Source organism: Miscanthus floridulus, unplaced genomic scaffold (assembly GCF_019320115.1).
Source record: "Miscanthus floridulus cultivar M001 unplaced genomic scaffold, ASM1932011v1 os_2412_1_2, whole genome shotgun sequence".
Taxonomy (NCBI): domain Eukaryota; kingdom Viridiplantae; phylum Streptophyta; class Magnoliopsida; order Poales; family Poaceae; genus Miscanthus; species Miscanthus floridulus.
In genome coordinates, this window is record NW_027098287.1 from 117,217 (window position 1) to 142,329 (window position 25,113).

General features: G+C 46.3%; 3 protein-coding genes across 3 annotated transcripts; 1 reads left to right on the forward strand and 2 right to left on the reverse strand.

Annotated features, from left to right (window-relative positions):
* Window positions 1-11,197: 11,197 nt before the first annotated feature.
* On the forward strand, window positions 11,198-15,320 carry LOC136534934 (zinc finger protein CONSTANS-LIKE 14-like). Its single transcript, XM_066527291.1, has 4 exons — window positions 11,198-12,440; window positions 13,246-13,473; window positions 14,507-14,748; window positions 14,881-15,320. The coding sequence occupies exons 1-4, from the start codon at window positions 11,535-11,537 to the stop codon at window positions 14,993-14,995; spliced, it is 1,491 nt and encodes a 496-aa protein (XP_066383388.1). The 5' UTR covers window positions 11,198-11,534; the 3' UTR covers window positions 14,996-15,320.
* A 145-nt stretch (window positions 15,321-15,465) lies between these two features.
* Window positions 15,466-16,724, reverse strand: LOC136534935 (CASP-like protein UU-1). The gene is made up of 2 exons (XM_066527292.1): window positions 15,952-16,724; window positions 15,466-15,791 (listed from the first exon to the last, which is right to left on the reverse strand). The coding sequence occupies exons 1-2, from the start codon at window positions 15,958-15,960 to the stop codon at window positions 15,561-15,563; spliced, it is 240 nt and encodes a 79-aa protein (XP_066383389.1). The 5' UTR covers window positions 15,961-16,724; the 3' UTR covers window positions 15,466-15,560.
* Window positions 16,725-17,849: 1,125 nt separating this feature from the next.
* Window positions 17,850-21,425, reverse strand: LOC136534939 (uncharacterized). The gene is made up of 5 exons (XM_066527293.1): window positions 21,283-21,425; window positions 20,285-20,496; window positions 19,662-19,951; window positions 19,365-19,523; window positions 17,850-19,244 (listed from the first exon to the last, which is right to left on the reverse strand). Exons 1-5 carry the CDS (start codon window positions 21,423-21,425, stop codon window positions 17,850-17,852), a joined length of 2,199 nt encoding a protein of 732 aa, XP_066383390.1.
* Between the last annotated feature and the right edge of the window lie 3,688 nt (window positions 21,426-25,113).

The following is a 25,113-nucleotide window of genomic DNA, read 5'->3' on the forward strand; positions in this document are numbered from 1 at the left end:
CTTTCAGTCATAATCTCACCATTCTCAATCTTTTCAAGCAACACATCATGATGCTTTGCAAGCAAGGTATCCTTTCTCATACAAGATGCACCCACATTATTGACTATTAAAGGAACATAGTTAAAGAAATCTGCAATGTCTGCACTAGATGTTGAAACAGCAACAACCACCAGTTGCAATTGATGGGCAAAACAATGCACATAGAAAGCATAAGGATTTTCATCACGAATCAATTTCTGGACCCCATTAAATTCACCTCTCATATTAGAAGCTCCATCATACCCTTGTCCACTAAGCATAGAGATTGACAAATTGTGACTTGAAAGCATACCGACCAAAGAATCTTTCAATGCAATAGCTATACAACTCTCAACATGCTGAAGTTCAAGAAATCTCTCCACCACTTTCCCTTCATCATTCACAAACCTGCATGCCACATTTCATTATGTGTTAGTATAACCGTAGAAATAGAGGTAATAATCTAGGCAAGAAAATGCAAGTATCGACTACTAACCTTAGAATCACCGCCATTTGTTCCTTAATTGATACATCTCGAGACTCATCAATAAGCACCGAAAATTTTCTTCCTCGAATCTCATCCATAATGACAGCCGTGACTTCCTCCGCACAAGCTTTTGTAAGGTCATTCTATATACGATAACATCTGACAATTTTTAGAACCTTTTTCATATGCCTCCTTCACTACCTCAACCTTATATTTGTACCATTCAACCATCTCTCTATAGTTTCCCTTGTTGAGGGAAGAAAAAGTCTCATCATGTCCACAGAAAGCATCCCCTTGCGATATGAGAAATCTTGCGACATCTAAAGAAGATGTCAAACGTATCTCATATCGTTTTTCTTCCTCCTTGCTTACTTCAACTAATTTTCTACCCACATTTGTCCTTTGGTTCATAAAGTCATCACATTTTAGCCTAGCCTCTACATGAGTCTTGCAAACACTGTGGTTACTTAAAGTATCCTTAGCTTTCTTCCAATTCACATAACCTTGATGGGCAAAGACAGAACTCCCAAATTTTTTAGACTTTGCCGAATTAAAGAAGAGATAGCAATATAAGCAATAAGCTGCATCCTTGGACTCACTATACTCTAGCCAATCAAATTTATCAAACCAAGTCTTTTGAAATGATCTCCATTCACCACCAATCCATTTACGAGGAAATTGAAATTCACGAGGTTGGGCTGGACCACTCAAAGCATATGCTCTCTTTACTTGGTCTCTAATTTCAGGTTCATAGTCATCAATTGGTTTGCGATTTCTAGGGTCTGCAATCATGTTCGATTGACTAAACTCTACTCTAGGTTTCTTTGGTTGAGTTGTGCTCTCATTAGCAGCCCACTGCTCATTACTGGTGTGTGGAGTTGATGGAGATGGACCACTACCACTAGAACTTGAAAAGTAATTGCGTAGAGTTCTTTTTGTCATTATGAAATCTAACATTCCAAATTTTCAATCAGCCCTATTTCCAATCACATATTCAATTCAGCAATGAAACAATCAAAGACAAATAAGGATTTAAGTTTGGTTCACAACTTCACAAATCACCTTGCTCTGCTAGTCTGCTTGCTGCTCGTTGCTCTGCCTGCTTGGCTTCGTGCTCGTGCAAGCAGCAAGCTACAATCCAGATCCAGCTGCCCTGGCACCCTAGCTCCTTTCTTTGCTGCTTGCATGCTTGTCGGCAACCGGCAGCCCCAGCGCGGCGGTGCCCCACTCCGTCCTACCACCGGCTGCCCCGGTGCCCCGGCCGGTGCTGCAGGCCGCTCGCCCGCTCCGCCGCTACCGCTGCCTGCGCGGACGTACGGCCACGCCTAGCCGCCTGCCACTCGCCGGGCCGCTGCGAAGGGGCGATGGCGCGACGCAGTCCGCCCGCTCCCGCTTCCCCGCCGACCGCCGCCAGAGGCCGAAGCAGAAGCACGCAAGCGGTGATTCACGATGCTCTCTGGAAGTTGGATGGGGAATAGGTTTTTTTGGGCCTTCATCCTTGGGCAGGCTGTCCTTGGGCTGCTTGGACCTAGACTAGTGGACTTGTCCTTGGGCCTAGACTAGTGGACTTAACTTTATGGGCCAAATGAATTGATGTTGCTGCCTGGCTGGCCAGCCCAACTCGTGAGAACGTCGTCGTGTATCTCCGATCTTAACTCTCAGCCCCACATACACAATAGAACTTTGTCCTAAAAATTTAGGGGGGCTCTAGGGGGCTCCACAGCTCTGGTATCGGTAGGAGGGGCTCAAGCCCCCCCCCCCCCCCGCCCCACTGTTGAGTCCGCCCATGGATGATACTGATGCTACTGATAGTGATCCATATAAGGCACCATCATGCCACATGAGTTTCTTGCTGGCATTGCATGGTGAAGCAGCTGAAACACAGTACAGACATCTCTATGGTTGTCTTACCATCTCGTTTATTGTCACTTACCCCCCCCTCCATCCCTAAAGATCACCATGAAGCTTCATCCAAAGTTAAAGTATCTTAAGCTATGTTACACACCAAATTATGGACAAGATTATTAACTTTTATGACACCATGCTAATAGGTACGAATCCCTCTGTTCTAAATTATAAGATGGTTTGACTTTTCTAGATAGGGTAAAGTGCATTTTTCAACCTTCAACTTGCACTAAAGTACGATTTTCAACCCTTAATTACGAAACCAGATACTGGACACCCTCCAATTGTCGAATTCGGATAAATTTGATCATCTAGCTAGTTTCAAAGGTGGTTTTCTATTATGAAAAATAATAAAACTTGTTTTAATCTCTAAAAATGCATAACTTACTTATTTTAAATAAAAAATGTGAAGCTAATACCATTTCTTCCCTAAAAATCATTTATTCATTGGTCATCTATTTGGAGTCATTTGAATCTTATTTGTTCATGTTTCTCATAAACCAGTCCACAAGCAATAAAACCATAGGAACAAAATTAAATAAGTTTCAAATAATTGTAAATATATTACCAACAGTTAGATAATATTTTTAGGAAAAATGTTATTGGTTTCTTTTTTTTATTTACAATACATAAGTTATTAATTTTTAGATATTAAAACAAGTTATTATTATTTTTTTGAAAATAGAAAACCACCTTTGAAGCTAGGTGAAGGGCTAAATTTATCCGATTTCAATAATTGGAGGGTGTCCGATATCCGGTTTCATAGTTGAGGGTTGAAAAACTGAACTCTCGTGCAAGTTAAAGGTTGAAAAATGCACTTTACCCTTCTAGATATAATAATTTTACTATATATGTATGTAGGCATAGTATATATCTAAGTGCATTACAAAAGTTATGTATCTAGAAAAGCTAAAATGTCTTATAATTTAAAACTTATAATTTAGAACAGAGAAATTGTATAATCTATTGATATATTTATTTGAATATCGTAATTATTGATACTTCTACAATAAATTTGGCTAAATTTAAAGTAGTTTGATTTAGAATAACCTTACTCTTTTTTGGGAGGAAGTCAAATTACTAGTTGGAGGTGTCACGTGAAGGAGAGAAGTCAAAAAACTTTTGAACCTACTCGCAAAAATAAAACTTTTGAACCAGCGTAGGGAGAAGAGCTAGGTTCTTTTGCGTGCCTCGATGCATGAAAGACATACCTCTACAATCTCTCTCTATGAATTCATGACAAGAAAAGGATATACGATGAAAAAGCTTTACATGTGGAACATATGTGATGAGATGTAAGGTGCATTCGGCAGATGAGAGAAACGTTTTAGCGGGTGTTTGGTTTTACGGACTAAATTTTAGTTCATATCACATCGGACGTTCGAATATTAATTAGGAGGACTAAACATGAGTTAATTATAAAACTAATTACACAGATGGAGACTAATTTACGAGACGAATTTATCAAGCCTAATTAACCCATCAGTAGCACATATTTACTGTAGCACCACATTGTCAAATCATGGACTAATTAGGCTTAAAAAATTCGTCTCGCAAATTAGTCGTAATCCGTGTAATTAGTTATTTTTTTAGTCTATATTTAATACTCCATGCATGTGTCCAAACATTCGATGAGACATGGACTAAAATTCAGTCTAAGGAACCAAACAGACCCTTACTATAATTGTTGCCAAAAATGCCATAAAGAGAGAAACATTTTAAGGGAAATCAATTGGAACTGATTGACGTTTTTTACTAGTCTAGAGAACAACAACAATTATCAAGGATAGGCTAGAATTAAAACTCACCAAAAACCCCAAGTCATAATTCAAACACTTCAATAGCTACTTTTCAAGCACTCCTATTTAAACATAGATCTCTATGTACATCTCAAGCTTTCAAATCTCTTTTTATTGTCTCTCCTCATGTCAATTTCGGTCTTTCCTCTACCTCTCCTCATATTATTAGTTCGGCTTAGGACTTCACAATGCACTGGTGCCTCTGGAGGTCTTCTTTGGACATGGCTAAACCACCTCAACCAATGTTGGACAAGCTTTTCTTCAACTGGTGCTACTGAAAGGTCCTTGTTTGATTTTGGTAATTGAGTGACAACTTAGGTGGACTAATTATGTTTATGTGAGATACATAGGTGATTAGTCCACAGGTACATGTGTGTGAGCAACATATGTCATGAAGGTGAAAATGGCTTGGAGATGTTGCAAAGCTCACACATGTGATGATGAAGGAGCTTACATGCACATGAGACATGACATTGAGTCATGTGATCAAGGTGGAGAAAATCAAGACAAGACTTGGCTTGATGGACCGGTTGCAAGCGTGAAGGGCAAGTCGAAGGCTTTGGAGTGATGGACCGCGTGGCGGTGAAGCTTGAGCAAGATTTGGCGCCGATGGACGATGGCAACGGTGAAGAGCAAGTAAAGTCAAGATTGATGAACCAATATGATCACGTGATGATATGAAGTGGATCATATCATTGTTGATCGTGTTGGTGCATGTGTTGCATCGACATTGGAGGAGATGGAATGGAATGCGTAAGGCAAAGATATAACCTAGGGCATTTCATTTCATCGGTCATAGGTGTGTAGAGAAGTTTATGACCGGGTTTAGGATAGATGGCCGTACTATCAAGAGGGGCAAACTTGTTTGCATATCGGTCATCTAGTGCCACTCGAGTAATCTAACTTTGTATTATCGCTAGGATCGAGTGGCGTGGCAAGTTGAGTGGCTAACATCCTTTGGGAAATGATTGTGAAAATGCTAACACACATACACATGGTGGTATACACTTGTTGGTGTTGGCACATTTATAAAGGAGGTGGTGTTGGCACATTTACAAGCTCGGCGGGATTCGGTGCTTTGGGGAAAATGGAATGCCTATTTTTTATTGCGCCGGATGCAAATTCTTGTGGTTGGCTCATTAGAGCAAGGGTGAAGAAGTTAGAAGTGAAAACGAGTTGATTGTGAAGACGCTGGCGTCGGTCAACTGACCGGACGCTAGGTCTGAAAGCACCGGACGCTGGCAGGGTGAGTCCGGTCAAGCTGACGTACGGTGACGCAGAAGCTGGCGTGTGACCGGACGCTGGGCTGCGTCCGATCACATGCGACCGGACGCGTCCGGTCGAAGAAATACGCCTTGGGGAGCTTACTGGAAACGACCGAACGCTGAGGATTCTGCGTCCGGTCAGTTGAAGCTGCTGTGTCCGGTCAGGTCAAGTGACCGTTGGAATCGGGACACGTGGCCGTCTGTGGGCGACCGGACGCTGAGGTCCAGCGTCCGGTCATCACGACCAGAGCGTCCGATCGGCCCGATTTTTGCCCAGTGAAGGAGTAATGGCTAGTTTAGCCCTTGGGACTATAAATAGAAGTGGCCTTCAGCCATGGCTGGTGCTGAGCACCTAAGGGGACTTAGTGTCCATGCTTGTGAGTGCTTGGGAGTCCTCCATCACACATATACATGATAGTGATCATTCGATTGTATGAGTGAGCGATTCTAGTGCGATTGCATCGTGAGATTGCATCGAGTGGCACTAGGTGATCGAGTTGCAAGCCGGTGGTGCTTGTTACTCTTGTAGGTTGTCACCTCCTAGACGGCTTGGTGGTGGTCTCCGTTGAAGCCCGCAAGAAGCTTGTACGGCGCTCCGGAGAAGTGCTTGTGAGGGGCACTTGTGCTCGCCCCGCGGGAGTCGCGAAGAGCAACTTTAGTAAAGCATGTCATTGAGCTACCCTCACTCAAGGGGTAGGTTCTTGCGGCGCCCGACGTGCGGGCTTGGCGGGTGATGTCAATTAGCCGCCGAACCACCAAGTGAGCGGTCGACACAACGGGGACTAGCGTGTTGGGAAACACGTGAACCTCAGGAGAAAAATCATCGTGTCAACCTTATTCTTCCCGTTGGTTTGCATCCCCGTTACATAAGCTTGCAATTACTTTTATACATATTAAGCTTGTGTAGTTGCTCTTGTAATTAGATAGCTTGTGTAGCTTGCTAATTACCTTCTTGCTTGTGTAGCATAGAAGTAGCTCTCTTGCGTGGCTAATTTGGTTTTAGTAACCTTGTTAGTCACATTGCTTAGTTTGTGTAGCTAAGTTTTTGCGCTCTCTAATTAGGTATTGGTTGCCTTGTTATTGAGCATTGCTAGTGAGCTTAGTTAGCTTTGTGCTTTTGCTTACTAGCATATGTAGGAGCTCTCTTGTTGCTTAAAGTACTAGTGGCATAGGTTTGTGTGATCTTACTTCTAGAATTGGTTAGGAGAGCTCTAACTAGCCCGGCACCTTTGTTGCATAATTGTTATCTTTGTAAGGTGCTAGTGAACATATATAGTGGGGATATAGTCTTGGCTAGACCGATAGTTTTAATTCCGTATTTGTATCGGTTAGCCGACACGATTAAGTTTTAGAAAAGACTATTCACCCCCCCTCTAGTCGCCATCTTGACCCTTCAGCTATCCCTAGACGATCACGTATATCATCGTTCCGAAACTCGGTCCATTCTTGTGTGACCACAAATCTATCGTAACATACATATTTCTGCAACACTCAGTTGTTGAACATGTCGAATCTTTGTAGGCCAACATTCTGCTCCATACAACATAGCCGGTTTAATAGTCGTTCTATAAACCTTGTCTTTTAGCTTTTGTGGTACCCTCTTATCACAGAGAATGTCAGAAGCTTGTCGCCACTTGATCCACCCTGCTTTGATTCTATGGCTAACGTCCGTATCAATATCTCTATCCCTCTGTAGCATCGATCCCAGGTACCGAAAGGTATCCTTCTTAAGCACTACTTTCTTTCAAACTCACATCTCCCTCCTCCTGTGCAGCTCCATCAAAGTCGCATATCATGTATTCGGTTTTAATTCTGCTTAATCTAAAACCTTTAAACTCAAGGGTCTGCCGTCATAACTCTAGTTTCCTATTTACTCTCGTCTGGCTTTCGTCCACTAACACTACATCATCAGCGAAACAACATACACCAAGTGATATCCCCTTGAATGTTTTTGATAACCTCATCCATTATCAAGGCAAAGAGATACGGGTTTAAGGTTGACCCTTGATGAAGTCCAATTTTAATCAGGAAGTAATCTGTGTTACCATCGTTTGTTTGAACACTAGTCACAATATTATTGTACATGTCCTTGATAAGGGTCATGTACTTTGATGGAACTTTATATTTGTTCAAAGCCCACCACATAATATTTCTTGGTATCTTATCATAAGCCTTCTCCAAATCAATGAAAACCATATGGAGATCCTTCTTCTGCTCTCTAAACCGCTTCATAACTTATCTTATTAAGAAGATTGCTTCGGTGGTTGATCTTCCGGGCATGAAACTAAATTGGTTTGTTGATATCTGTGTTGTTCCTCGTAGACGCTGCTTGATGGCACTCTCTCATAGCTTCGTAGTGTGGCTCATCAACTTAATTCCTAGATAATTAGTACAACTTTGGATATATCCCTTGTTTTTGTAGATTGGTACCAATATACTTCTTCTTCACTCCTCAGACATCTTATTTGATCGAAAAATATTGTTGAACATCTTGGTTAGCCATACTATAGCTATATCCCCAAGACATCTCCACATCTTGATTGGGATGCCACAGGGCCCATCACTTTACGCCTTTTCATCCTTTTCAAGGCTTCTCTGACCTCCAATTTTTGAACCATCCGCATAAAGTATCTATTAGTGTCATCAAACGAGTCATCCAGCTGAACGGTGGTGTTCTGGTTCTCACCATTGAACAATTTATCAATTTTACTAGTCTAGAGAAACACATAAAAATCTGATTTCTTCTTACTTTAATTGTAGTTTCAAAATTTCAACAAGCTAACTAAATGGCTTCACAAAGTGAATTTTTTCATTTATCATAGAAATGTTTCTGAAAAAAAATCTAGAACCAAAACATATGAGAATCTAGAATCTTACAAAACGTGCCAGTAATGCAAAAGGCTCATAGATTGAGATATCTTTGTGGTTTTTCATTGCAGCAGGTGAAAGGCAGCATAACATGCCTGCTGAGTGAAGTTAGTAATCAACAGTTGAAAGGTGAGGCACGGATGGAAAATAGATTAATTAAAGTTGACAAGAACGTGTCAATGTCTCAATTAGGTCTACGGGGGTGTTTGGATAACCCCTCCTAAACTTTAGTAGCTGTCACATCGGATGTTTGACACACTACCGGAAATTAGCACTTTGCCAGGTGCCAGAGGCTTTGCTGAGTGCATTTTATCGGACACTCAGTAAAGACGGTCTTTGTCGAGTGCCAAATAAAATACACTCGGCAAAAAAACACTCGACAAAATACGTCTTTGCCGAGTGCCTTTTTCTGGCACTCGGCAAATATGTATTTTGCCGAGTGCTATTTTTCGGCACACAACAAAATGCGTCTTTGCTGAGTGCCTTTTTTTTGGCACTCGGCAAATATGTATTTTGTCGAGTGCTATTTTTCGGCACACGGCAAAATGCGTCTTTGCTGAGTGCCTTTTTCTGACACTCGGCAAATATATATTTTGCCGAGTGCTATTTTTCGGCACACGGCAAAATGCGTCTTTGCCGAGTGCTTTTTTCTGGCACTCGGCAAATATGTATTTTGTCGAGTGCCTTTATTTTGGCACTCGACAAAGAGGCATTTTGCCGTATGCATTTGTTTGGCCCTCGACAAATTAGTTTTTCAAAGCAATTTTTTAGGCCCTAAATGAATTCAAATGAAAAACTTTTCAACTACAAAGTTGTATAACTTCTCAAGATCTACAAAGTTTAGTTTGGTCATTTCTTCATTTGACAAAGCGACAATAACGTTGTTCATAAAATCTACATCTACCATATCTCTCATATTAGTTTCATGAAAGTATAAGAGAGATATATAAGATTTGTGAACAATGTTACTACCACTATGTCGGATGAATAAATTATCAAAATAAACTTTGTAGATCTTGAGAAGTTATGAAATTTTGTAGTTGGCAACATTTTGATTTGAAATCATCTTGTCATACAAAAACGATGTTTGAATTTGAAAATTTTAAAATTTGAATTTTTCAAAAGACCTCGGATGGAAAAACTTCCTAAATGAAAATTGTAGATCTCCAAAAGTTATGAAACTATGTAGTTGACAATTTTTTGATTTGAAATCATCTTATCATGCAAAACTACGTTTGAATCTCTCAAATTTGAAATTCGAATTTTTCAAATGACCTCGGATGGAAAAACTTCCTAAATGAAAATTGTAGATCTCAAAAAGTTATGAAACTTTATAGTTGACCACTTTTTGATTTGAATTCGTTTAGGACCTCAAACAAGCAATTTACTCTCGATTTAGTATAATATATGAGGATAGATAACGGAATCTAGACACAAGTGACAGTGTAGTGCAGTGGTAGAGCAGCAGACACGTGAGGGAGAGGTCATGAGTTCGAATTCCGCCGGCCGTGTTAGCCGTGAATTTAGCGCAAAAAATGCATCGACTTCGATGAAGACAGGCGGGCGCTGGCTGGTGGCGGCCTCCTTCGATTTTTTTTTTGAAAAAAAAATTACTATTATTTTTGGGTTTTTTTTCGTATTTTCATTTTGCCGAGTCTAAATCTTCGCCGAGTGCTTTTCGAGCACTCGGTAAAGCCGCCTTTGCCGTGAAGGGATATGCCAATAGCTTCTTGCTGAGTGCAGCACTCGGCAAAGACTTTGTCGAGTGCAAAGCCTTCTTTGCCGAGTTCAATTGCACTCGACAAAGCACGCGTCTGCTGTAGTGACATTAATTTAAAGTAATAAATATAGATTAATTATAAAATAAATTGCACAGATGAAGACTAATTAGCCCATGAATTAATAATGTGGTGATATAGTAAACATGCGCTAACGCTGAATTAATTAGGCTTATGTGGTACTGTATCGATGAACAGTGAGATGATAAATTTTTTTTTTGGAAGTAGAGAGAGTTTTATGGGACAAAACTCTTTTGCACTGTTTTTAAAAAAAAAAATATTGATACGTGGTGCTCCATGTCTCTCTTGCATCCGATGGCCGATCGATCCGTGTTGGGTTATGCTACTCCTATTCCTAGAGTTGGTGTTGTTTGTGTCAAGCATATGCGTGGGATGGAAATCGCTTCACCTTTTCTTTTATTACAAACCAGTGAAATCACTTCACTTGGGTCGTGACAAATGAGCAATGCCTTATCTTGTGTCAAATTGCAGCGCTCAATGCCTGATACAACCTGTACAGTATGTACAGTAGTGTCTCTTGTCAGCTCAGTACTCCTAGCTGAGAGGACCGAGGAGGGTTTTTTTTTTTTCTGTCTCTCATCTAGATACAACTGTAGCATCTGTTCGTGAATAGACACACACTAACGTTACACATATCATAAGAATACAAACAGATTCTACAACTACACCTAAATTCTAAGATCGCGTCTCTACACCTAGATTCTAAGATCACGTCCTGATCATCAGGTGCGTTGCATTTCTTTTATGAAGAGACAACAGAGTTATTCGAGGACGAACCCGACCAGACATCAAAAAAAATCACAGCCACTCGATTCCTGGCCGGCAAGGTCCCAGCCACCGGCCTTACCACCCGAGCTACGCTCGGTTCTCAGGACCGAGGAGGTTAGTTAACCATGGTCGCCTTCTACACCCTACTCGGCAGCTCGGGTCACCACCGATCCATTCGTACATCCACCGCCCGGCCCAATCGCCCATAGCCTAGTGGCCCCCCACCACGAAGCCCTGCAGTACGAAACGGCCATGGCCCACTCCCCACTCCTCACTCCCGCGGTCCCGCCGCGCCAGCTCAGCGACGAGCCGGGGCGGAGATATTTTCCGACAGCCCCCACCGCCGCTGCCGCCCGGGGCCGGCCCGCCACCTCACCTCCGGTCCGGCTGACATGTGGGCAGCGGGATCGGCCCCACCTCCGTCTCCGCTGGCTGCTGCATAGTGCGAAGTCTCGAGCAAGCAACCTTCTTCGCCTCTCGCCATTTTTATTCGTCGGCGTCGGCTGCTCCGGCCCCAGCGATTCGATTTCGTGCGCCTCGTGGTCCACGTTGCGCACGGCCTTTGTGCTCTCTCCCTCTTTCTCTCTCTGTGTGTTCATCGAGTAGGTTGGTGGCGGCGTGGGAGATGAAGAGCGGCAGCGACGGGGGAGGCGGAGGAGCGGGCGGGCAGCAGTGGCCGTGCGACTACTGCGGGGAGGCGGCGGCGGCGCTGCACTGCCGCGCGGACGCCGCGCGGCTCTGCGTCGCGTGCGACCGCCACGTGCACGCCGCCAACGCGCTGTCGCGGAAGCACGTGCGGGCGCCGCTCTGCGCCGGGTGCGCCGCGCGCCCGGCTGCCGCGCGCGTCTCCCCCGTCCCGGGCGCCGACCCGGCGTTCCTCTGCGCCGACTGCTGTGACGCCGGCTGCGACACCGCCGCGGCGGCGGCGCGCGTGCCGGTCGAGGGCTTCTCGGGCTGCCCCTCGGCGGCCGAGCTCGCCGCGTCATGGGGGCTCGACCTCCGCCGCGCGGCCGTGGGCGACGACGGTCACGGCCGCGCGGAGGACAAGGACGGCGGCGACATCGACGACGACCCCTTCCTCTCGGTGCTCGACTACTCGGTGCTCGGGATGGTGGACCCGGACCTGCGCGACCTCTACGTGCCGTGCGACCTGCCACGGGTGCCCGCCCCCGACGCCGTCGGCGCGCGCCCGCTCAGGGGGCAGGCGCTGTCCGATCAGCTCGCCGAGATGGCGCGCCGCGAGGCGGACACGGCCCACGCGCACCCGCACTCGGATCTGAGCCCGCGCACGCCTCGCCGCACCTCCGCGGCATCCGGCGGACGCTTGCCGCCGGTCAAGATGGCGCCCCCCTCGGCGCTGCCGACTCAGCCTCCGCCCCCCGCCGTCCAGGAGGTGCCTCTGCCGTACACGTCCCTGCTCATGATGGCGTCGGCCAACTGCGCTGACCTCATAGGCGGCGCCGACAGGGTGGGTGATGACGACGAACAACTGCTCTGGGATTGCGCTGCGCCCTCAGTGCTGCCCACCCAGGTAAATTTCAAGATAAACAAACGTTGTGTTATTAAAATTAAAAAGAGAAAAAAAACCAACATTTTTATCAGTACTTCTTGTATAAAAATCAATCTATTTCCAGTCAATTTGAATTCTGACTGTCCTGCTAAATCTTTCTCTTTATTCAGTTCGGTGGCCTTGCACATGATTTGACATTACATGGTGGTGATATATTATTCCCTTCGTTTAACAAAGCTAACAGTAAAAAACAAATTGGCTGCACTTCCTAGCCATACTGTATATCTATAAGACCAAGAAATTTGTATCAAGATCTCGGGTGGGTGAGTGGGTAGATCAAAATGATTGGTTTGCTCCATATTGATTTATAGGTGCCGGTTCCAAGGCCATCAATTTTTACAAGCCTGTGCTTTTTCAGATCAAATCCGTGGTTGTGAACTTCTCATGGCTCTGTCTCCTTTCCTAGGTTTTTTTCAGCCAGGAGAACAGAATGATCATGCTCACAGTAGCTTTCAGTAAATAACTTGAGATAAAATTGATCTTCCAGCTCTCCGCATTTATGGTCCAGTTTTTTCACAGAGAGCTTGTAGTTGCGATAAAGGTTCACGGACCTGTTGTTTTAGAGTCATTGAATGCACAAATTGACCCGGTGAAGAAATGTGTTTCCTTTAGCAAGGATGCATGGCTATGCTCGCTTGAGCTTAAAAGCCAGAATCAGCCCTACTTTTTCAGGCATGAAATAATGTTTTTCTCTCACAATAAATCAGCTCTACAAATTAGCCGCAAAAGCAATAAGTTCATTGCTTGCTTGTTATTTGTGTGGCAGATATGGGACTTCAATCTGGGAAGGTCAAGGGATCACGATGAGAAGTCTGCTCTTGAAGTTGGATATGGTTCTAACCACGGAGGCTTTATGATTAAGAGTTATAGTGACATGCTTAAGGAAATTTCTTCGGGGACAACGAAAGATCTGGAAGATATTTATGACTCAAGATACTGCTCAACTGCCGAAGATATCATGTCCTCTAATATCTGTCAGTTGTCATCGAAAAACGTAAGTCTTATCTCCCCCTTTTCCGTACCCTAAAGGATGCTTGCTTGGTGTGCAACTGTGTCTATCGGCAAGTTCACTGTAGTAACAGCGTCAGCTATGTGTTGTTAACCTGTAGCCCATGTGATGTGATAGAAAATAAGATTAATGGCCATATGTATCTGAAGGCATTACTTATCTCACAGGTATCGTAGTTTCTTGTTTTCTTCGCTTTTCGGAAAAAAAATATTTTCTTCATATCACTATAGCACTAAATGCAGAGGAGCAAAGTCAAAGGGACCAAATACTTCTCTGATTAAAGATGCCATTCGTATAGATGAGCATCATCCTCTAGCTTGTACTACAACTTTGGCCCATCAAGAAATACTTAGCTAGCTAGCTTCTATGATGAAGTCCTCTGGCTTGAGCTAAGGAATCTAGGCAGTATTTTGAAGATAAATTTTTGCTTGGGTAAAAAACTAATTGATCAAAGCTTCAAGATCAACAAAATACTGAAAATCAGCTTCCTGAATAGTTAGCAACACTTCTAAAAGCACATGTATGTTTACAGAACATATAGATGCTCCACATGTTTGATAGCTTGATGCACCACTTGCTGCTCCAATCGACAGCATAACCCAGCTTTTGCTGATACTTACTGTTGAATGCGTTCAAGCAGTCATGCTTATAATTGGATATAGATCTTATCTTCTAAAGGGTTATTCATATAGAAGTGGACTCAATATGGTCCCATATGGTATGAACCCGTCGAGCTGTTTTCGTTCACCAGGATTGTTATGGACCACCATACATATCCTCTGGTCCACCAAGTCATGGAGGCATCTTGTCTGTTTATGAAACATTAAAGGCCGATTTTGTCACCTAAAAATCACCACACAACGCCCCACCACGTGTTTTTGGTTTTGCATCATCTTACAGGAGTACCAAGTCTCTATCTGAGTCCTTTCAAAGATAATTTCTCTGTCTGGGACACTGTCCAGTAGAATTTTCAGCATGGCTGGCTTCTGATATTAGCTGAATTTTTGCTCCTCATCAGGTGAGCACCGGGAGCAACAAACGGAAGGTGAGCTCATGTGCCTCCACGATGGATGGACCAACAACCTCCGGGAACCATGTACCCACTTCAGGACCAGCACTCAACAGGGAGATCTCCTTCGGGGATCAAATGGTCTCCGCCCCTGCAGCTGAGAGGCCTGCCGTGAGGATCGACAGCGAGACGCTCGCGCAGAACAGGGACAGCGCGATGCAGCGGTACAGGGAAAAGAAGAAGAACCGCAGGCACGGATAGATAAACTGATCTTGACCCTTACCTGCCTCCTGCTGCTGACAGCAACTTTGATCTTCCGCAGTATTAAGAACAGACTGTTACAGTTTACTCATCACATGTTTGTCCATCATTCCTGTGTGTAGGTATGAGAAGCACATCCGGTACGAGTCGAGGAAGCTGAGGGCGGACACGAGGAAGCGGGTGAAAGGGCGGTTCGTCAAGTCGACCGAAGTGTTGAACGCCGGTTACGGCGGATGAGGCAGCCATATGGCCTGTGAAGACCGAGTTTGCCGTGTGCCTGCGTTACGTGCAATAGCAATGGAGGTGGTACGGATGCTATTGCGGAATCGATACGCAGTGTCGAACCAAGTTTTGCGCTGAAGCAATCGTGGCCATTGGGCAGTTAACTCCAGAGATTGCACGGTATTGCTTGTAAGAGACGACCCCCCCCCCCCCCCCCCCCCCCCCCCCTCTGTTGTTGCCATCATCAGAACAGAAATATGTAGCTTACATACAGTCCCTTTTGCTGTTGCCATCATCAGAACAGAAATATGTAGCTTACATACAGTACTGATTTACCATGCATGTGGTCTTACTAGCTACGATGGAGCGCCTGATGCGTGGCTTTGTAGTGAAGTGTTTTGTTATATCAGGCCGTTTTGTTACTACCATCTTGAATCTCTGATTGTGTTAGCCATGCATATTTTAGGACACACATGTCAATGCTGTCTGGAGACGAATATATGTACACACTTGCACTATATAGTTCTAACGAACTACTTAGGCTACCAAACATGTATGTATATATACACGTATCTGCTAATTATCTGGGTGCCGGCGGGGGTGGTGCCCTGGGGAAGCGGGAGAGGCTGGAGGCGACGCCGAGGGCGACGAAGGCGACGAAGGCGAGCGCGAGGGAGATGGCGCCCCTGTCGCAGTAGAGGCGGTAGAGGCGGCAGACGGCGTACCACCCACTGGGCTCGTTCCCCCACATGGCCACCGACCCCACCGCCCCGGCGCCGGCCGTCGACGCCGCCTGCAGGTTCACCGTGAACTGCATGCGCAGCCAACAAGCACACACACTGCGTCAGCTAGCGATCGAGACGGAGGAGGCGATGGTAGGGGTACAGTTCGATACTTCGATTAGATGACAGCCATGGATGAACAGAAGAATAACAACGTAACCGTATACGTATACGTATACGTATGCGTACCTGATCCATGTGGTGCAGCCAGTGCTTGCTGACGAGCCTCTTCACGAAGACCGCCGTGAGCAGCGCGTAGGCGGCGCAGGCGAAGTTGATCGCCACAAACGCCCTGCGATGAACAAGTTTTCAGTAGTTCGTCGCGATGGATAATCGCCGGTCGGTCAGTGTCTGCCTACCACAATTGCCATGCATCGATGGCAAGAAGGTAGCAGATCCCAACGATATATATATATATATAAAGCGATGAACTAATAATCTATATACGTACTCCCAGACGGCGAACATCTTGAAGGTGACGGTGATGCCCCAGCGGTCCTGCCTGTTGGTGGCTATGACCACGGCGGCGGCGAGCGACGCCGCGAACGCCAGCAGCCGGAGCGCCACCGTGGTCCTCACGTGCGCGGCGGAGGCGGTCCTCGTCGTCGTCGTCTCCACCACCACCACCTGCGACTCCAGCTCCATCGTCATCGTCGCCGGCGTCGCCGTCCGATCAATCCTCTTGTATAGAACCGATCGAACCCCGGCCGACGCACGAGTCGTACGTGCGATGATCGCCAACAGCAGCAGCTAATGTCGGAGCCTGCATATACAGGAGATATATATAATAACAAGTACAACAGATAGACGTGTCTATCTGTCGGGATGCCTTTGAGAACGTTGGACTCTCTCTCTCTCGTACTCGATCGTATGTTCTCCCATCTCCAGGTGAAACCGTGAAAGGATATATGTGTGTGTGTCCACGTAGGATCCTTTATGTAGATAGTAGATTTAATTAAACACAAAATAATGTTTGAGAATGTTGGGACTGTCTTAGCAAATGTTGCAATTTTTTTCCTGCAAACGCAAATGGATCTGCTACAGGGGATTTGGTTGCATTTTTTCCGAACAAGACACGCAGCACGTAACGTAATTTGGAGTGTGTCATAGCCCAGCCCAAGTCGTTGCGGCCCGGCCCAAGATCGCAGACCATCACCGCTAGGCGGTGCACAACATGGGCTTCTCCTGCATCCCTTTCCGAAACAGCATCTTGCCAGCCCACGAACGACACGAAGCCTTCGAAGCCTTCTTGGCCCATTGTGTCCTCACCATAAAATGTACTATAGAGAATCTAATAATATTCTATATGTTTTTTTTTCGAAAGAGATAACTTTATTTAAAATTAAGTAATATCCTCACAAGAGAGGGACACAACCCACTCTGGAAAACAAGCAAAAAAACACAGACTCTTCCTAGACCTAAACGCAAAACGCGCCAACTCATGCGCCATATTACTCTGATCCCTACTAATCTTGATGACCTCCAGCTGACACAACTGACTGCCAGCGTCGTGCAACTTCGCGAAAACTTGCCACAGAGCAGATCGATCACCCTCTAGGCATGAAAATTAGCGACCACCGTTTGGCAATCAGATTCCAGAATCATCGAAATTTCTGGCCATCTCTTCGCCATGTGAACACCCTCTAGGCATGCTACAGCTTCAGCCTCCTCTGCATCTCTGCAATGAGATAAAATGCGCTAGGCAGTTAGTTTCAAAGAGCCCTTCCAATCTCAGATCACGACTCCCACTGCAGCATCTCCAGATAACTGATTAAAAGCAGCATCAACATTAATCTTGAAGGTACCCTGCGGTGGTGGCACCCAATACTTTGTCCTCTGAATTGCTGGTTGTCTCTGAACATTACCGGCAACAAACTCCGCACAACGCTTCCCTTTTGAATCCATACATTCACCTTGTTGTCGGATATTAGTCAGGGAAGTCATATACCTGGTTAGGAAGGTGACCGAGCTGGCTATAAAAGGACAGATATCCTCGTGGATCACCTTATTTCGTATACTCCAAGTATGCCAAAAGAGCATGAAGAGATTTGTCAATACCTCCAAAGAATTATTGTGTATCAGCATCATCAACCAGTCTGGGCTAAATCCTGCTCTGACGGTAACACTCCGTGCTCCCTCATAGCCTGTCGCAGAGCCAAAGCATGGTAAACATCTTCAGCATGTTGCCCACATAGCTGACAAACATCCTGTTGCTCAAGATGGCGATATTTCTTATTAACACGAGTAGGCAGTCCATTGTTAGCGGCCTTCATAGCGAAAACACTAACATTGGATGGCGCATGAACCTGCCACAATTTCTTCCACCCAGCCCGGCCTTGATCAGAATTGGAACTGCTTCCAACGTTACCAGCTCCATAGAAATTCCGGACAGCTAGCCTGTATGCACTCCGAACAGAAAAAATGCCCGTTTTCTCGTAATGCGAGGCCACAAAATCCGCAGTCTCCTGCTCAGGCAACTTAATTTTAAAAATCTCAGCAACATCACAAGGAAAAAAATACCTTCGAATGGCTGTTTCATCCCAAGATCCACTGTCATCGATGAGATGGTGAACCCATCGGAGCCGACAAGAACGCCTAGGACCAATCGGCTTCAGGCCATACCCTCTTGGCAGCCAGTTATCCCGCCAAATCTGAGTGGATTTTCCATCGCCAATCCGGTGAATAACGCCCTGCTTCAGCAGCTCCAACCCATATTCAATAGCTCGCCACGTCTGTGATGCATCACCGGCCAGAGCCCGATCCAACAGTTTACTGTTAGGGTAGTATTTAGCTTTCAGCACCCTTGCACAGAGACTATCATGAAAAGACACAAGTCTCCAAGCCTGTCGAGCAAGCAACGCTTGATTCATCAGCCGAAGGTCCTTGAAACCCATACCACCAAAACCCTTCGGCAGCACCAACTTCTCCCATGGAATCCATTGCAGCTTCCTTCGGCCCTTCTCAACACCCCACCAGAAAGCACGAATCTGCTTCATGAGCTCATCACATAGGGTCAGAGGAAGCTTAAAAACACTCATAATATAAACTGGCAAAGCCTGAGCAACCGATTTGATCAACACCTCCTTTCCTGCTGCAGATAAATATCTTTCCTTCCATGCAACCATTCTCTTATGGAACCGCTCCTCAAGAGGTTGAAACAGCCCTCTTTGAACCCGACCATTTGGAGTTGGCAGGCCCAAATACTTGGCCTCAAAATCAACTCTCTCCACTCCTAGAACTGAACGTACTTGGTCAGAGACATCCTGATCCAGATTTTCATTTACCAGCAGTGAGCATTTGTGAGGACTTAGCAATTGTCCAGAGCACTTCTCAAAAGTGGAAATCACCAATTTGACAACATGGGCCTGCTCCACAGTTGCTTTGAAGAATAATAAGCTATCGTCCGCAAATAAAAGATGAGACACACTCGGTGCCCTCCGACAAACTTTCAAACCATCAATATCACCGAGCCCTTCATTATGCTTCAACAAGGTAGACAGACCGTCAGCAACTAACAAGAACAAATATGGTGAAAGCGGATCACCTTGTCGTAGACCACGTGATGGGGAGAAGGAGTGCGAAGGTACCCCATTGAAGCGTACTGAGTAGCGTATGGTCAAAACACAAGTCATGATCCACTGCACCCACTGACTCTGAAAGCCCAGCTTCTCCAACAACCTTTTTAAAAATCCCCAATCAACCCGATCATACGCCTTCGATAAATCCAGCTTATACGCACAAAAATTCTTGCCACTGCCTCTCTGAATAGCATGAATGCATTCAAAAGCGATCAAAGCATTATCCGTGATAAGCCTCCCTGGAACAAACGCACTCTGCTCCAGTGATATGATACTGTCCAATATGGGTCTAAGCCGATTCACCAAGCACTTAGAGATCACCTTATATATCACGTTGCACAAACTAATCGGCCTGAAGTCTTTGAGTTCCACTGAGTCTGACCCTTTAGGAATAAGCACAATAGCTGTGTCATTGACTCCAGGGGGCAAATAACCATCCCGAAAGAAGCCCTGTACTGCTGCAACCACATCATCTTTAACCACCTCCCAATGCCTCTGGAAGAACCGAGCTGGAAAACCGTCAGGCCCGGGGGCTTTGAGCGGCCCCATCTGAAACAAAGCATCTGATATCTCCTCTGGCGAGAAGGCTCGGCATAAATCCTCATTCATATCTGCAGAAATCTTCGGCTCAATAAGGTGTATGAGATCGTCCGGTTCCACACTCAAATCAGCCGTATATAAATCAGTGAAAAATTAAGTCGCCATCTTCTGCATTTGCTTTGGATTGTCACACCAATCTCCATTTGAGTCCTTTAGCTTTTTTATTTTATTTTTGCGTGCACGCCAGATAGCCTGTCTATGGAAATAGCTTGTATTTTGGTCACCTTCTTTCAACCAGGCAATCCGGGAATGTTGTAACCACATCATCTCCTCTCTATACAATAGTTCATCCATACGATCAGTAATCCGACGCATATCGGACAAGCTGCACAAAAAGGGCGTACCCAGAGCTCCCACTCTGTGCGGGGACTGAGGAAGGGTGTCAGTGGCAAGCCTTACCCTCGCCTGTGCAATGCGAGGAGACCGGCCAGACCGCGACTCGAACCCGGGACCTTCCGAACGCATATCGGACAAGCTGCACAGTGGATCAGATTTTGACTCTTCCAACTTCACCCGCAGCTCCTCCAATTCTGTAGTAACACTACCAAAAGTGTTCCTGCTCCATGAGCGCAAAGCGACTTGAACGTGTTTCAACGCAGCTACCACGCCCCCCCAAGCCTTCTCTACTCGGATCAGTGCACCAAGCTGTCTTGATTTCTGCGGCAAGGGACTCGAGACGTTCCCACATAATTTCATACCGGAAGATCCTTGGTTTGTGGCGTTCCCAGCTTTCCTTTCGAATTTCCAGAAAAAGAGGACAATGGTCCGACCGAGAAGAAACTAGATGATAAAGCATTGTATTGGCAAATAGATCCCTCCACTCAGAACACGCAACTGCTCTGTCCAATCTGACCTTTACATTGTCATCACCATCACGCCCGTTGTCGTAAGTGTAGGGGAGGCCAGAGAACCCCGTAAGTGTAGGGGAGGCCAGAGAACCCCAAGTCCGTGAGCCCACAATCAGCCAGAACGTCACGGAAGGTCACCATCTGTCGCTCCGGCCTAGGACACGCCGAGAAGTGTTCATAGCCCCACGTTGCCTCATTAAAGTCACCAATAGCCAGCCATGGCTCCGGTGATCTGCCATGTAAACGCCGCATTAGCTCCCACATAACATGTCGCTGATCAGTACGCGGTTCACCATATACAAACGTGATGCGCATCCTGACCGCCGAAGGGTTTTCCTTGACATGAACATCTATATATCTCTGGTGTTTTTCGATCAGAGAGACATCCACAGACTCATGCCAGAAGAGAGCTAAGCCACCTCCTGTACCCACACTATCCACAGTAATGCAATGTTTCAAACCCAACCTCCATCTCAAATTTACAACACGACTACCTTTCATACGAGTCTCGGAAAGGAAAACCAACATTGGACTTTTTGCTCTCACCAGAGCCACAAGCTCTTGAACTGTCCGGGGGAGTCCCAACCCCCGGCAGTTCCAGCTGAAGAGATTCATTGCTCCTGACGGGCCTCGCCATGAGGACCCGTCAGGTTGATAGACAGCTGATCACCATCATCCTTCTTACTGCGTTTACTAACACCTTCATCGACAAAAGAATTTGCACTATGGTCTTGATTCAACACGTTAATCTCCACATCACGGCGCTTACCAAGGATACCCAAATTAGTTTTCAGGATCGCAGCATTTTGCTGCACAATATCACGAAGCTCCAGCTCCAGATTATTACCAGGACAAACAGCGACAAATCAAGCAGTTTCACCCTCAGACATTGCAGGAAACTCAGCACGAACTTTCCTGACTTCCTCTGAAACAGAGCCTAAAACTCCAGCCTGCATATTAGCGACGCCCACTGGCACATGCACATTGTCGGACGGCCCTACAGTGTTTAGACTTGAATTTCCTTTTGGTTCTCGAGCTCGTCGAATCAGCAAACCGCTCATCCCACTCACGCGCAACCCCAAGGGTCTCTTCTGCCACCGCCTTGTGTAACACGGACTGGACAGGTGGTTGAGCTGCAAGCTTCTTTGTAAGAAGGTAGAACGGTATCTTCCTGAACTGCACCCACAGCGGCACATGGGTGAAGAGAGCTGATGATGGATCGGCACCGGCTGCTATCCCCTCCACAAGGAGAGCATCCCCCTTGTACTGCTACGGGCCTCCTAGAACGGCATGCCTCCAATCGCCTTCCTCGGTGAAGTCGAGGATAAATTTTTTGCCCGCCTCCGACTCGATCGAACTCGCTTCCATGTCTCCCCTTATTTTCCATACTCTCTTCATGTGATCGATCAGCTGCCTTGAGTTTACCAGCAGCACCGAGAGGAACAGGCCAACCGCCAGGAAGCGGGGGCGCAAGGCCTCATGTGCCCTGGTCATGTCAATGACCAGAGCGTTGTTTTCTTCATGTTTGCTTGACTCTGCCACTTCCTTCCCAGCTCGCCTCTGGTAGCCGTCAGCGTGGCTTCCCTGAACATCTCCCAGGATGGAGGTCTTCTTCGCAGCAGGGGCGACAGATCCTTGGTTGCCATTTGTCGTCATTGGACCAAACGTCGAACACCTTGAGTGCAAGGTGTGGAGGTGGTTTGTTTGCTGGGCTACAATTTGGTGAGGATGCTCACCACACTCTGCTCCTTTTAAGGATCTCTCCTGAATCCTGTAACTGGCTTCTTCGTTCTCCAAATTACTATATGTAAATACCTGTAACTCCATCTTCTCATGCAGCATCGTGGCCGGAATTTCCTCCTGCTCTTCATGATTTCTTTTAACTATGGCATTACAGGAGGTAATAGATACGGTGGGATCTGGGTCTGGTGGCTTCTTGTAGATCTCAGCTAAGACAGGATTAGACTTGCTCTTCAGGATGGCTAAGCTGTCTTTCAAGATTGTAGGCGGTGTACGAGGTTCTCAGAAATCCTATTGATTCCATCGATCCTAGTACAAAACAGGGTTCGATTTTGGTTTTTTGTAGGATTAGGCTGGGTTCGGATGGCTTCAGCGTGGGATTTCTGTGGGTTTCTAGTTTCTGGGAATCGATTTCGTGGTGGGATTCTCTGATCGCCTCCGAGGGGATACGAGAGACGAACAGTCGCTGGCATCTCAAACGTCTGCACTTGAAAAAATCATATTTTATAATGTTTAAAGCTTCTAGAGATATTTTTTCACAGTATTTATTTTTATGGTAACTTTCAGAGCTTCGGAAGATTCTGTAATTCCTCCTGTCCTTCAGAGTCGAATGCTAGTTTCACCACTCCAGCATTCATCCAGAGCAGGAGGTTCAGGCCCAAATCCTGAGAGCTAGATCGCATAGCTTTCTCAACACTAGAGCATTTCGGTTGACAAGTGGGAACTATGTGATTGCAGGCCCAAATTCACAGAGTTGGATCACATAATTTACGAACACCTAAGCACTTCAGTTGCCAAAAGGGAACTCTGTAGTCACAAGCCTGAATTCTCAGTTGGATGACATGACTTCTGATCAGTTCAGCATTTCAGTTTTGCCAAATGACAGCTAGTGTTTAGAAACCACTGTTTGCCTAAACGACCGTTTAGTCCCATTTACACAACTGTTTAAACGCTACACGGTGGTACACCAGTTTCTGTTTAATCAGTTGTTTTGACCGTTTAAACATCCGTTTTGCCCGAATAATGGGCTAAACAGTAGGTGACCAACTATTTACCGTTTAGCGTTTAGGATAACACTATAGAAACATGACACACACAGCCCTCGACAGTTTCGAAATCGAGTCTGTCTACTACACAACCACGTGTTTTATGCAGTTTCAACACATGATTTTTTTTACACCATAGGATTAAGATCCAACAGCCTCCACTCCTCTTCTACCTCCAGCCTCCAGCCTCCACAAATCAGATCACAATTTTTTTTTTCTATGGAATGACAAATCACATATCCGCCGCCGCGAGCTCGCCGGTCGCCGTCGCCAGCGCCGGTGGTCACCAGTGATAAAGAGAGAGGGGGAGAGAGATAAAAAAAATCCATGTGTTTTTTTTTGCGCTAAAATACATGTGTGTTGTATAGCATTTCTGTTCGAAATCAGGAGAAAAGAATAAGGAAAACTAAATGATGCATTTTATTGGAACATTAACCTGTACATTTTTTCTGGTGAAAAGATGAAATGGCTGGTGACCAAGTTAGTCATGGTAAAATATTGAGAAAATTATGTATTTGGCACTGAAACAAATCAGTCTTTCGTATTTAGTATTTAAAAATTTAAACTTTCTTATCTGGTACTAAGTTAAAATTTTCTCCCCTATATGACACTACCGTCCATTTCATCCATTCATGTGTTAGTTGGTTATTTTGATCATGCCAGTTTTTTCTTAGCGTGACCAAACGTACCCTCTGTTACGCATGCAATTTCACCATGGACTTCCTGAGCCGCCGAGCGCTCCTGTCTCGCGTCAGTCCGTGACCTTCTTCCAAAAAAAAACACCAAACCCTAAATTGATGGAAGAAGGAGAGGATGTTGCGGCCGGCGGCGCCCAGCGCCAGCTGCGCGTGCCCTCTGGTGGGGCGACCTCACCCGGTGGAGCCAGGCCGTGGCGCGGTAGCGCGCGGGGACGCCGACGCTCCAGCCAGCCCGCGGCGTGGCGGAGCCGGCGCGGACCCTCCAGCCAGCCAGCAGTGTGGCAGAGGCGACGCAGCGGCAGCTCCCGGCGCACAAGGCCACAGGGCAGCCCGCCATGGCTACTGCGGAGCCAAGCCGACACGGAGCTCATGTGCACGCAGGATGACACCACCGTCGCAGCATTACTGCTCGGGCGCTGGAGCGTTGCCGCTACCACGGCTCGCAGGAGCGCTGAGCCTCCTCGCGCTGCTACCTCGGCCATCTCCGTGCCGGAGCTCAAAGCCACCGAGCACTCCACGCCACGCTTGCCGAAGCCACGCCGTCGGAGCTACTTCCTGACCTCGCCACCAGCCACCGCGCTGGAGCTGAGCATTGCCGGAGCTGCCCGCGCCTTGACTTGCCGCAACGGCCGCACGGACGAGCATCCCGCCGGCTCGCACCGGTGCCACGCCGCCAGCGCCAATCGGCGCCGAGATGAAGCCCCCGCCGTCGCTCTGCTCCACTCTCTCTCTGTTCGGCGCTCTCTGCTCTGCTCCTCTTTTCCCCTCTATTCCGCGCGTGGACGAGAAGACCGAAGACGATGACGTCGTCGTCGAACGCTGTACTTGGCCCGATTCCCTG

Bases quoted from the DNA above. Each gene is read 5' to 3' on its own strand.
- LOC136534934 (XM_066527291.1), top strand. From the start codon at position 11,535: ATGAAGAGCGGCAGCGACGGGGGAGGCGGAGGAGCGGGCGGGCAGCAG. The intron at 12,441-13,245 runs GTAAATTTCAAG...TTTGTGTGGCAG, and splicing joins CCTCAGTGCTGCCCACCCAG to ATATGGGACTTCAATCTGGG. The intron at 14,749-14,880 runs GCACGGATAGAT...TCCTGTGTGTAG, and splicing joins GAAAAGAAGAAGAACCGCAG to GTATGAGAAGCACATCCGGT.
- LOC136534939 (XM_066527293.1), bottom strand. From the start codon at position 21,425: ATGGCGAGGCCCGTCAGGAGCAATGAATCTCTTCAGCTGGAACTGCCG. The intron at 20,497-21,282 runs GTAGTCGTGTTG...CTCATGGAGCAG, and splicing joins TTCCGAGACTCGTATGAAAG to GAACACTTTTGGTAGTGTTA. The intron at 19,245-19,364 runs GTACGCTTCAAT...ACCTTGTTGAAG, and splicing joins TTTTGACCATACGCTACTCA to CATAATGAAGGGCTCGGTGA.